General features: G+C 37.9%; 1 protein-coding gene across 19 annotated transcripts in view; it reads left to right on the forward strand.

Annotated features, from left to right (window-relative positions):
• Positions 1 to 13,868, forward strand: part of LOC127837367 (angiopoietin-2-like) — a 60,247-nt gene that overhangs the window by 22,887 nt on the left and 23,492 nt on the right. For 3 of the 19 annotated variants that reach the window (XM_052364338.1, XM_052364352.1, XM_052364355.1), the window contains 5 exons: positions 3,197 to 3,358; positions 6,396 to 6,557; positions 9,276 to 9,437; positions 9,673 to 9,806; positions 9,978 to 10,074. The exons of 1 other annotated variant lie outside the window; for it this stretch is intronic. In XM_052364338.1, coding sequence (XP_052220298.1) covers positions 3,197 to 3,358; positions 6,396 to 6,557; positions 9,276 to 9,437; positions 9,673 to 9,806; positions 9,978 to 10,074 — 717 coding nt within the window. Of the gene's footprint in view, positions 1 to 3,196; positions 3,359 to 6,395; positions 6,558 to 9,275; positions 9,438 to 9,672; positions 9,807 to 9,977; positions 10,075 to 11,813; positions 12,055 to 12,794; positions 13,129 to 13,868 lie in introns of those variants that run through there. 15 more of the 19 variants (XM_052364345.1, XM_052364347.1, XM_052364339.1 and 12 more) reach the window with 13 other exon arrangements.

Below are 13,868 nucleotides of genomic sequence, written 5' to 3' on the forward strand. Positions count from 1 at the left end.
CCGGTATAATTGCTCTAAGGCCCCACAGCAAAACGCCACTGTCAACTTACAACTCTTAACGTCTGCTGAACTATGGCTTAATGTATTCATCATCATTGTGATTTGGCCAACCAGTCTTCACATAATTCAATACCTTACTCAATAAAGGAAATTTCCTGGTAATTTCAGCAATTTTTCTACTGTCAACTGGAAGCTCTTCGATGAAAGACACACAGATATCAGTGTTTTCGTCTGTTTCATTGCCTTTAACTGGAAGTCTCGAAAGCCCGTAACAATTTCCATGTTGCACAGATTTCCGGTACTGGATGTCGTACGTATAACCGGACAGCAAGATGGACCAACTCTGGAGTCTTGCTGCTGCGAGAGTTGGAACTGCTTTCTTGGGTCCAAAGATTGTAATTAGTGCTGAATGGTCAGTAAGCAAAGTACACTTCCTATCATACAAGTGTTTGTGGAATTTTTTTACCCCATATACTATACCCAAGGCATCTTTCTCCACTTGCGAATAATTTTGCTCAGCTTGCCCCAATGTCCTTGACGCGAAAGCTATGGGTCTCTCCGTACCATCATCCATAACATGTGATATCACGGCTCTTAAGCCGTAAGAAGACGCATCACATGCTAATGTCAGGGGTTTTGTCTGCTCATAATGAACAAGTAACTGATTGCTTGCCAACAGATTTTTACTTTCTTGAAAGGCCTTTTTACACAACTGGGACCAGTCCCAATTGACATCTTTTCTCATCAGGCGATGTAATTGATGTAGCACTGTTGACAGGTTTGGAAGGAATGTTCCATAATAGTTTAATAGGCCCAAATATGGCTTCAGTTCCCCTACACGTTTTGGCTCTGGTGCTTCCAATACTGCTTTTGTCTTCTCTCCAGTAGGGTGAATACCCTCAGAGCCAATATGGTGACCCATGTACACCACTGATTCAGCCATGAAAACGCATTTCGCTGCGTTGAGCTTTATATTGTACTTCTGCAAGGGGGAGAAAACCTCATGTAGCTTTACCCGATGCTGCTGATCATTTTCGGCTGTCACAAGGATATCATCAATCCTGCACACCACACCGGATAAACCTGCTAGTACTGTATCCATTAAGGATTGGAAGATTGCTGGAGCTGAGCTTACTCCATATGCAAGTCGATTGTAGCGAAACAATCCCATATGTGTGTTGATTGTTAACAGTGATTTTGAAGCTTCATCAAACTCTAACTGTGCATATGCTTGTGCCAAGTCCAGTTTCGAGAATTTCTTTCCACCAGCCAATGTAGCGAACATATCTTCAACGTTTGTCAATGGGTACTGTTCCTCGCTTATTTCCCGATTGACTGATACCTTGTAGTCACTGCAAAGTCGTATAGACTTTTTGTCAGCTTTCGGTACTACCACTAACGGTGAAGCCCACTCGCTGTGCTCTACTGGTTCAATCATTTTTTCCTCAACAAGTTTATTCAATTCTTGTGTGACCTTCTCTTTAACTGCATAGGGCACTGGCCTTGCCTTGTGAAACCATGCTTGTGCATTTTCTTTGAGTTTTATGCTGGCTTTGAATCCTTTGATAGGCTGTTCAGTTTAAGTGAACAAATGTTTGAATCTTGACTTAAGTTCTTCAATTGTCTCAACTTTAAGTAACACAAAATTTACAAAAATGGTTTTCCAATCTAATTTAACTTCATTTAGCGAATTGCGACCAAGAAGATTTGACTTGTTGCCTTTTACGATGATTGCCTGTAGAGGCTCTCATTTGTCACTAAAACAGTACATTCTCCCAGAGTTTTTATGTTTTTACCCGAGTAGCCTTTAAGTTTCACTGCTGTTGGCCTAAGACAACAATTCTGTAGGTATCTTCTATATATGTTTTCATTTATGAGTGTTCGACCACTGCCAGTGTCTAGCTCCATTTGAAGTTCAGAACCATTAACCATTAGCGTTATGTCAATTGCTTTTGATTTTCCATCTTAATTTGCATAAACTGATAGTGCGTACTCTTCTTCATCTTCTACATGTATGTGGTTTGTAGATTTTGACCTTTGTGTATGGCACTTCTTTGCAAGATGCCCTATTTTCAAGCACTTGTAACACTTGGCGTCTTTGTGTGGACATGTCTTTGGGTTATGTTTTCCACCACATCGGTAACATTCCTGCTGCTTTGCTCCTTTAAATGATGTACTTGGCTTCTTCCAAGGCTTATGCTGTTGCTTGTGATGGTGTGCCGCGGATTTGTTTTGAACTTTATTAACGCTTTCAGTGTCTTTGCCTTGTGCGCTGAAAGATACCGTATCTATTTTGGCCATTTCCATAGCCTGTGCAATTTTGACAGCTGCGTCGAATGTTAGCGAGTCCTCTGCCAATAGCTTTCTTTGCATTGATTCCGATGATAAGCCACAGACAAATCGGTCCCTCAAGACATCATCTAGAAATGTACCAAAATAGCAATTGGTAGCAAGACGCTTTAACTCTACCATATACTCGCCTAACTTTTCACCCTCTTATTGAATTTAAATCTTTCTGAGATGATCAAAGGTCAAGGGTTGTAGTGCCCCTTCAATAACTGGATCAGCTCCTGGTAGCTTTTGTCCTTTGGCAAATCTGGCTGGACTATATTGCGAACAACCCCATAAGCTGTCGCTCCGACCACAGATAAAAAAATGCTACCTTATTTTCATTCTTGATTTCGTTCGCCGCAAAAAACTGCTCCAATCTTTCAACATAGTTCTCGCAAATTCCGTGACTTTTCCTATATTAGGCATCGTGGAAGTCGATAACTCGTCGCCAGTTTTATAACTTTGATGAAGGAATAAGCAAAACAAGAAGGTTGAATCGTTTTATATTACTTTTAAATATTTGTAGGGTGTGGTTGACATTCATCGAAGTAACATCTAAAACAATAACGAATGACCACGTCCGGTTGTAAACAATGAGGTTGCATTACACTATAAAGTTATTACACAAACGGTCTTCATTAAGAAATTGTTTTAAGTGTTCTGGTCATACGTAGGGAAACGAATCGCTGTTTCACAGACAAATGTCAAAGTAACATTAAATATTATTGAATGCATTGTGAAAGCTATTTAATTCACTAATACGGGAGAATTATACTTTCAATACAATGCGGTCAACATGCAACTGATTTACTGCTAAACAGGCAGCCAACATGAAATTTTGTTTAATATATATTACTTTTTTAAGTAGACGGTCAGTGGGGTGCATGGACTACATGGTCCTTGTGCACATCTCATTGTAACCAAACACGAACACGAGCGTGCGACAATTCAGCACCGCAACATGGCGGGAGAGATTGCACCGGCCATACGACTCAAACACAAGGCTGTTACACTGACCAATGCCAAAGTAACATTGAACAGTATTATGTTAATGGTGTACGTCATTTAATTCAACTTGATTGGTTTGTTTGAAGCTTTTATGCATTCAATAAATGTCGATGGAAAACGCAGGTATTAAATAAATTAAGTTGGCGTGTTCCAAGTCACTGACGCAACATAAACTGTGAACTGTGCACTAGATAATGTGTTAATTAAATATGTTGTTTTGAGTGTTCTTGCCTAACGACGACACCAGAAGGCTATATCACAGACACATGTAAAAGTAACATTCTATGATAGTTTATACATTGTGTAAGCTATTCAATTCATATATAACAACATATAATTTTCATTTTACGTTATTTTAGCTCACCTGATTACTCAGGTAAGCTTTTGTGACCGGTCTTTGTCCGTCGTATGTCCGTCCGTCCGTCCGTTAACATTTGCTCGTAAACACTCTAGAGGCCACATTTCTTGCCCCATCTTCATGAAACTTGGTCAGAAGCTTTGTCCCAATGAAATCTCGGCCGAGTTCCAAACTGGGTTGTGCCGGGTCAAAAAATAGGTCACTAGGTCAACAAAAAGAGAAACCTTGTAAACACTGTAGAAGTCACATTTCATGTCAAATCTTCATGTAACTTTGTCAAAATGTTTGTCTTAATGATATCTTGGTTTAGTTCAAAAGTGGTTCCAATCCGTTGAAAAACATGGCCGCCAGTGGGCGGGGCAGTTTTCCTTATTTGGCTATAGAGAAACCTTGTAGACACTCTAGAAGTCACAATTTTTGCCCAATCATCATAAACATTTGTCAAAACATTTGTTCAATTGATGTCTCGGACGAGTTTGACAATTGTCGAGATCGGTGAAAAAACATGGCCGCCAGTGGGCGGGGCATTTTTCTCTATATGTATATAGGGGCAGTTTTCCCAATTTGGCTATAGAGAAACCTTGTAAACACTCTAGAAGTCATAATTTTTGCCCATTCATCATGAAAGTTGGTCAAAAAATTGATTTTATTGATATCTCAGACGAACTTGAAAATGGTCGGGATCGATGAAAAAAACTATGGCCGCCAGTGGGCGGGGCATTTTTCTCTATATGTATATAGTGAAAACATGTGAACACAGTAGAAGTCACATTTTTGGCCCAATTTTCATAAAATTTGCTCAGTACATTTGTTTCCTTGATACGAGAGTTGAGTTAAAAAATGGTTCTGGTCAGTTGAATAACATGGCTGCTGGGAGGGGGGCAGTTTTCTCATTATGCCCCCCCCCCCTTTCGAAGAAGAGGGGTATATTGTTTTGCTAATGTCGGTCCGTCCGTCCACCAGATGATAACTCAAGCGCGCTTATGCCAAGGATCATGAAACTTCATAGGTACATTGATCATGACTCGCAAATGACCCCTATTGATTTCTAGGTCACTGAGTCAAAGGTCAAGGTCACGATGACCCAAAATAGTAAAAATGGTTTCCGGATGATAACTCAAGAACACTTATGCCTAGGATCATGAAACTTCAAAGATACATTGATCAAAACTCGCAGATGAGCCCTATTGATTTTCAGGTCACTAAGTCAAAGGTCAAGGTCACGGTGACCCAAAGCATTAAAATGGTTTCCGGATGATAACTCAAGAAAGCTAATGCCTAGGATCATGAAACTTCATAGGTACATTGATCATGACTCGAAGATGATCCCTATTGATTTTCAGGCCACTAGGTCAAAGGTCAAGGTCACGGTGACTTAAAATAGTAAAATGGTTTCTGGATGATAACTCAAGAACGCTAATGCCTAGGATCATGAAACTTCATAGGTACATTGATCATAACTCGTAAATGACCCCTATTGATTTTCAGGTCACTAGGTCAAAGGTCAAGGTCACGATGACCCGTAATAATAAAATGGTTTCCGGATGATAACTCAAGAACGCTTATACCTAGGATCATGAAACTTCATAGGTACATTGATCATAACTCGTAAATGACCCCTATTGATTTTCAAGTCACTAGGTCAAAGGTCAAGATCACGATGACCCGAAATAGAAAAATGTTTTTTGGATGATTACTCAATAACGCTTAGGCCTAGGATCATGAAACTTCATAGGTACATTTATTATAACTCGTAGATGACCCCTATTGATTTTCAGGTCACTTAATTAGAAGTCAAGGTCACGGTGACCCGAAATAGTAAAATGGTTTCCAGATGATTACTCAAGAACGCTTATGCCTAGGATCATTAAATTTCATAGGTACATTGATCATGACTCGAAGATGACCCCTATTGATTTTCAGGTCACTAGATCAAAGGTCAAGGTAACGGTGACCTGAAATAGTAAAATGGTTTCTGGAGGATAACTCAAGAACGCTTATGCCAAGGATCATGAAACTTCATAGGTACATTGAGCATGACTCGAAGATGATCCCTATTGATTTTCAGGCAACTAGGTCAAAAGTCAAGGTCACGGTGACTTAAAATGGTAAAATGGTTTCTGGATGATAACTCAAGAACGCTAATGCCTAGGATCATGAAACTTCATAGGTACAATGATCATGACTCGCAGATGACCCCTATTGATTTTCTGGTCACTAGGTCAAAGGTCAAGGTCACGGTGACCTGAAAAAGTAAAATGGTTTTTGCATGATAGCTCAAGAACGCTTATGCCTAGGTTCATGAAACTTCATAGGTATATTGATCATTACTCGCAGATGACCCCTATTGATTTTCAGGTCACTAGGTCAAAGGTCAACGTTACAGTGCAAAAATACGTATTCACACAATGGCTGTCAAGGTCACGGTGACTCAACTTAGAAAAATGGTTTCCGGAAGATAACTCAAGAATGCTTACGCCTAGGATCATGAAACTTAATAGGTACATTGATCATGACTCGAAGATGAATTATTGATGAAACTTGACCACGATGTTTGTCTAGACAATATCTAGGTCAAGTTTGACATTTGGTAAAGATTGAATGAACCAACTCCTCTCAGATGAGCGAACTAGGGCCATCTTGGTCCTCTTGTATTATTATATGAGGTCCTTGTGCCAATGTAAGTTACTGTTTTAAGTTGACGGACAGTGGGGCTCATGGACTGCATGGTCTCTATGTACATCTCACTGTAACCAGACATGGACACGAGCATGCAACAATCCAACACCGCAACATGGCGGGATAGATTGCACCGGCCCTACGACGCAAACACAAGGCTGTTACACTGACCAATGCCAAAGTAACATTGAACAATATGATATTAATGGTGTAAATCATGTAATTCAATTTGATTGTTATGTTTGAAGCACTTATGCATTCAATTAATGTCGATGGAAAACGCAGGTATTAAATAGATTAAGTGTTCGTGTACCAAGTCACTGACGTAATATAACATGTGAACTGTGCACGAGATAATGTGTTATAAAATATGCTGTTTTGAGTGTTCTTGCCTAACGACGACACCAGAAGGCTTTAACACAGACATATGTAAAAGTAACATTCTGTGATAGTTTATACACTGTGTATGCTGTTCGATTCATATATAACAACGTTTTTAGCTCACCTGATTGCTGAGGTGAGCTTTTGTGACCGGTTTTTGTCCGTCGTATGTCCGTCCGTCCGTAAACATTTGCTCGTAAACACTCTAGATGCCACATTTCTTGTCCCATCTTCATGACACTTGGTCAGAAGCTATGTCCCAATAAAATCTTGGCCGGGTTCCAAACTGGGTTGTGCCGGGTCAAAAACTAGGTCACTAGGTCAAACAAAAAGAAAAACCTTGTAAACACTGTAGAAATTCATTTCATGCCCAATCTTCATGTAACTTTTTCAAAATGTTTGTCTTAATGATATCTTGGTTGAGTTCAAAAGTGGTTCCAATCCAATGAAAAACATGGCCGCCAGTGGGCGGGGCAGTTTTCCTTATTTGGCTATAGAGAAACTTTGTAAACACTCTAGAAGTCACAATTTTTGCCCATTCACCATGAAAGTTGGTCAAAATTTGATTCAATTGATGTCTTGGACGAGTTCAATAATGGTCGAGATCGGTGAAAAAACATTGCCGCCAGTGGGCGGGGCATTTTTCTCTATATGTATATAGTGGCTGTTTTTACCTATTTGGCTATAGAGAAACCTTGTAAACACTCTAGAGGTCACAATTTTTCCCAATCATCATGAAAGTTGGTTGAAACATTGGTTTTATTGATATCTCGGACATATTTGAAAATGGTCGGGATCGGTGAAAAAACATGGCCGCCAGTTGGCGGGGCATTTATCTCTATATGTATATAGTGAAAACATGTGAACACAGTAGAAGTCACATTTTTGGCCCAATTTTCATGAAATTTGCTCAGAACATTTTGTTTCCTTGATACGAGAGTTGAGTTAAAAAATGGTTCCGGTCAGTTGAATAACATGGCTGCTGGGAGGGGGGCAGTTTTCTCATTATGCCCCCCCCCTTTGAAGAAGATGGGGTATATTGTTTTGCTAATGTCGGTCCGTCCGTCCACCAGATGATAACTCAAGCGCGCTTATGCCAAGGATCATGAAACTTCATAGGTACATTGATCATGACTCGCAAATGACCCCTATTGATTTTCAGGTCACTGGATCAAAGGTCAAGGTCACGATGATCCGAAATAGTAAAATGGTTTCCGGATGATAACTCAAGAACACTTATGCCTAGGATCATCAAACTTCATAGATACATTGAACATGACTCGCAGATGACCCCTATTGATTTTCAGGTCACTAAGTAAAAGGTCAAGGTCACGATGACCCAAAGCATTAAAATGGTTTCCGGATGATAACTCAAGAACGCTTATGCCTAGGATCATGAAACTTCATAGATACATTGATCATGACTCGCAGATAACCCCTATTGATTTTCAGGTCACTATGTCAAAGGTCAAGGTCACGATGACCCGTAATATTAAAATGGTTTCCTGAGGATAACTCAAGAACGCTTATGTCTAGGATCATGAAACTTCAATGGTACATTGATCATAACTCGTAGATGTCCCCTATTGATTTTCAGGTTACTAGGTCAAAGGTCAAGGTCACGATGACCCGAAATATTAAAATGGTTTCCGGATTATAACTCAAGAATGCTTAGGCCTAGGATCATGAAACTGTATAGGTACATTGATCATGACTCGTAGATGACCCCTATAGATTTTCAGGTCACTAGGTCAGAGGTCAAGTTCACGGTGACCCGAAATAGTAAAATGGTTTCCAGATGATTACTCAATAACGCTTATGCCTAGGATCATGAAACTCCATAGGTACATTGATCATGACTCGAAGATGACCCTATTGATTTTCAGGTCACTAGGTCAAAGGTCAAGGTCACGGTGACCTTTAATAGTAAAATGGTTTCTGGATGAAAACTCAAGAACGCTAATGCCTAGGATCATGAAACTTCATAGGTGCAATGATCATGACTCGAAGATGACCCCTATTGATTTTCAGGTCACTAGGTCAAAGGTCAAGGTCACGGTGACCTGAAATAGTAAAATGGTTTCTGGATGATAACTCAAGAACGCTTATGCCTAGGTTCATGAAACTTCATAGGTATATTGATCATGACTCGCGGATGACCTCTATTGATTATCAGGTCACTAGGTCAAAGGTCAAGGTCACAGTGCCAAAAAACGTATGCACACAATTGCTGTCATGGTCACGGTGACTCAACCTAGAAAAATGGTTTCCGGATGATAACTTAAGAATGCTTACGCCTAGGATCATGAAACTCAATAGGTACATTGATCATGACTCGCAGATGAAATAATGATGAAACTTGACCACGATGTTTGTCTGGACAATATTTAGGTCAAGTTTGACATTTGGTGAAGATTGAATGAATCGACTCCTCTCATGTGAGCGAACTAGGACCATCTGGGCCCTCTTGTTCATTATAATATGAGGTCATCGTGCCTGTGTATGTTACTGTTTTAAGTTGATGGACAGTGGGGCTCATGGACTGAATGGTCTCTATGTACATCTCACTGTAACCAGACACGGACTCGAGCTTGCGACAATCCAGCACCGCTACATGGCGGGAGAGATTGCCATGGCCTTGCCACGCAAACCCAAGGTTGTAACACATCTTCATGTGAAGGTAATTATAAACTTTTTATCTAGTTAGTATTAATCGGTACATCAATGACAAAGTATGTATTCAATATTATGATAATAGATAGCTATGGTAAAAAGTATGTCAATTGTTATTACAACATAGGCTTGCACTTTTTTGAGATAACGATTTAAAAATATTATCATGTGAATACCTGGCCAGGTAGCTCTCTTAATACCAAGTACTTAACGTGTGTTCATACATTGTTTTCTTTGCTCAGTGAAAGATTGCTTGGAGCTACTAAGCAGTGGTGCTGCTCTGCTTAGTGGTGTGTACACCATCACCACCCCTCTAAATCACACCAAGATACAGGTTTACTGTGACATGGTGACGGATGGAGGAGGGGGGTGGACGGTAATTTGTAATTAAAATTTTGTATATCAATAATATGTTTGCCATTTGAAGTGTATTGAAAGACACTGGATACTTAATAAGCATGCACTACACGTAATTTCTAAATCAATGAATGGTTTATAAATGAAGTTGTTGATGGCATTGGTGTAATCTCGAAATTATATAATTTAGGTTTTCCAAAGACGGTTTAATGGCAGTGTGGATTTTTATCGAAACTTCAGTGAATATGAAAACGGGTTCGGACAAAAGGACGGCGAACATTGGCTCGGTATGTTTCTTGTTCCATGTTGTACTCAATAATGTTAAATGCAATTAAACAGACTCTATCTGTATCTAAACTTACGCCTTAATAGCAAAATACTATGCAACACATTAAAACCACTAAAACACATACATAAACAAAACTAAGTATTGCAATGGGTATAATCTAATTCCAGTTTGTAAATGTTAATGCTACTCAATGGGCTATTATTTTTAAAGGAAGGTGCACATCCAAAAACGCAAAAGATAGTATTGCGCGCAATAAATAATACCCCCCCCCCCACACCGCCCTGCCAATATGAGCGGATGACTACTCTAATGGTTAAAAATGTTCATTAATTGAGCTACATATTTCAATTAATCAAGTCAAATGAATTTAGTGTATAGCAATACAGCATGATAAATAAAACAAAATCACAAAATGTACATGCACACAGTACATGCCAAGATTAAAACCATTTCATTTATACCTTATGATAAAATATGACATTTCTGCAGTGAAATAACAGCAGTGAAAATTTGAAAAAATGTTATTTTCACCGGTGAAAATAACAAGTTTTCCTGACTACTTTTTCTACTTTTAGCTAATATCAAGATTTACTACCCTTGTTTAACCCACTTAAAAAGTATTGTTTATGATCACTAGTGAATTAAAATCAATATTACATCGAATCTAACACATTGTCTTTTTATTTTAATCTTTTTTTCACCGTTTATTTACATTGTAAAAGAGTTTAACTGGATAATTTCGCTGGATTTATGCGAACACGAGGCGAACACTAATGACGTCATTTTGTGTATTGAAATGTATTTAGGCACGCCATGGGAGAAATCAGACCAGATCAAACCATCGGATTATGGAACATATTGATATTGTGTTGTATTTGAATGTGTTTTATATTTTATTAAATAATGTTTAATATAAATACAATTTCATTTAAAAACAAAATTTACATAAGTTAAAATATATACTGCATAACAGCAAGTATACAGATAATATATCCTAATTTCAACAATAATTTAGTATTCAAAATATACATGCTCTTCTATTATAGTGTTATCGTTTCCTTATTGGTAATGTTTGCAAAATATATGATTTCTTGACATTTCTCAATTGTCTATTAAATTCTTTTTCAATGCTATTGCTAGAAAAATTAAACAACTAAATATAGCTTTAAATTGCAACTAAAATTCCAACATCATACCAATTATCGAGAGTATATGAAGTTAAATAGGCAGAATCCGGGTCCACACATAATGCAGTCTCATGCGCGTAAGGATAAACTTGTAAATACGTTTGCGGAAAATTCATCATTTGTCCATTGTGCATTCGCCTAGGAAGGCTGATTCAACAGTTGTAGTATCCAATAAATATCTTAATTGATCCGATGCAAGAATCTCAATGGTCATTCAATAGAACTGTAAAGTTCATTAGGAATTTATTGACCACGCTTTCATTTGCCAAGACCTTCTGGTGGACGCACGTCCATTGTGGTCGACATGTATTACAACAAATTGCATCATCTAGCATTTATCAGTCATTTTAGTTATTGCTGACGTACAGACCGACGAAGGAATAGACAGAAAGATATATTGACAACCCATAGCCTAATACGTACACCAAGTTCCAAGATGATATATGTACTTTTGGAGTTATTTCAATGTTTAGTTTTGTTATAAAAAGCGACCTTACGTTTGACTTATAATGGCCAAAACGGGTCGTGCATAATCCAAACAACATTTCAGGGCTAAAATACATTCAAGAGATTACATCAAGTGGTGACTATCAAGTGCGTGTGGATTTCAAGCGTTGGAACGGGGCAAAAGGATATGATGTTTACAAAAATTTCAGTCTACAGCCGGGTACTGACTACACAATGAATATTGGGTCACGATTAAAATCACTGGATGGTGAGTCACTTCTTAGACCGACAACTATTGGACGCGCAAATTAGTTGAGACCATGTAGTCACATATAAATAAAATGGTATGCAGCTTACAACGCCAAATGTTCTTACGAAAGTCAATGACACGTATTGAATTAAACTGGTTTATTATTTGCAAACCGCATGTTCAATATCTTTGTTCAAACAATTTGGTTCAAATCAAATTTAAAATTATTACTACTGTGAGTAATAAATGCAAACTGTCTAAAGACTCAACAAGCTATCGCTAACCGACATACATGCGATAATAAACAAGTGAACTGGTAATTTTTCTTCCAATAGCGAAGCGTTTTATTGTAAGTTGTTTATCGAAAACGATTTTTCGACAAATGTAGTATTAGTAAATACCACTTTCCGGACCTTTGCTTGCAAAACTATAACGGCCTATAATGGTCTTTGCTATCACAACTTAATGATACTTATGCGTTTTTGGAAGAACTGGCGCTATATGCACTATTAATGCAGTAGTCTGCAAAATAATTTTCAATTTTATTTAAATGTCGACTTGCAGCAATGTATGTTCTATATGAAATATTTTGATCGTGCAATATTTAAGCACTACCATAGTCAAATGATTATAATATCAGGAACATTGTATATGACCATTCATGAACAGCAATTGGATCAAAAGCATTTATAGTGTTGATAAAGTATTTAAGTTTTTTCGTATGAAATGTTCCTTCATCATTAATATTAATTAGGTATATGCTATTATAATTACATATATGATATATCATTTTTCATTATACAGCATATAAACGGAATCAAATATTTCTTTTAGTTTCCGCAAATTCGCTCATTGGTAATCCCTGGTATTCTCCAGCCGGCTGCGCATTCAGTACGTACGATCACGACGTTGACAAAGGATACGATAGGAATTGTGCAGTGCTATGTAGAGGAGGCTGGTGGTACAATGGCTGTCATGATGGAATTAACCCAAATGGACGATATGGCCGACCGCAATCACCCTCAACTGAGTACATGTTATATGGTTCGTTTGATGCGCTTGCTGCCATCACCATGATGTTCAAGCAGACATAGTGCAGTATCGAACAGAATTATGTGCATTAGCGTGTATAGCATTGTGCATTAAATTTACACCGCACGTAACTATAGCACTATGTCCATGATGTCTTACATCCATACAAATTATAATACATGCTGCGCGGTATTTTATTCTTCAATAATACAAAAGCAATTGAACCAGCGTTTATTGTATGACAGCACATAAAAGCTCAGCGTAGCACTTAAATAATGTTTGTTTAATTATGTTCTGTTTTAAAATACATACATAACAGTGGAAGTGTACGTTTCAAATAAATGATTAATTCTTACGCACAAAATGCAATTGTCGGATTGAGCGTGTATCATTTTCGAATTCCTATATGAGATACAAGAGTTTTACACACAGTCATCAGATTGATCATTCTTAAAACATAAGCTTATAAATGCGACGTCCGGCGCGACTTTATTGTTATATTTACATGACAGTGAATGCGTTTACTACATTTTATGGACCGATTTATAAGTTCTAACTTGTCTACACCTGCAGTCAACCGTCAAGCAATATGAAACGATTCAGACAGTGTTAACAATAAAATATATTTGCGAAATCATGTGAGCCATGAGATACCTTCGTTACTTGCATGTTATTTGATCATGGATTACGGTTCACAGTTACAATCCATATATTTTTTCGGTTTTTAAATCAGAGTGCCTGATTCCTTTGTTGTCGTTCTGTACAAATTTAATACCCGTATGCGATCGTCAATTCAATAATTTAATTGTCTCTAAGTTTTTAAAAACTTGTAATTTTTGGCTGTAAATTTTCGGATACTTATTTTTTTAATATTGT

The sequence above is a fragment of the Dreissena polymorpha genome, chromosome 7 (assembly GCF_020536995.1).
Source record: "Dreissena polymorpha isolate Duluth1 chromosome 7, UMN_Dpol_1.0, whole genome shotgun sequence".
In the NCBI taxonomy this organism is placed as follows: Eukaryota; Metazoa; Mollusca; class Bivalvia; order Myida; family Dreissenidae; genus Dreissena; species Dreissena polymorpha.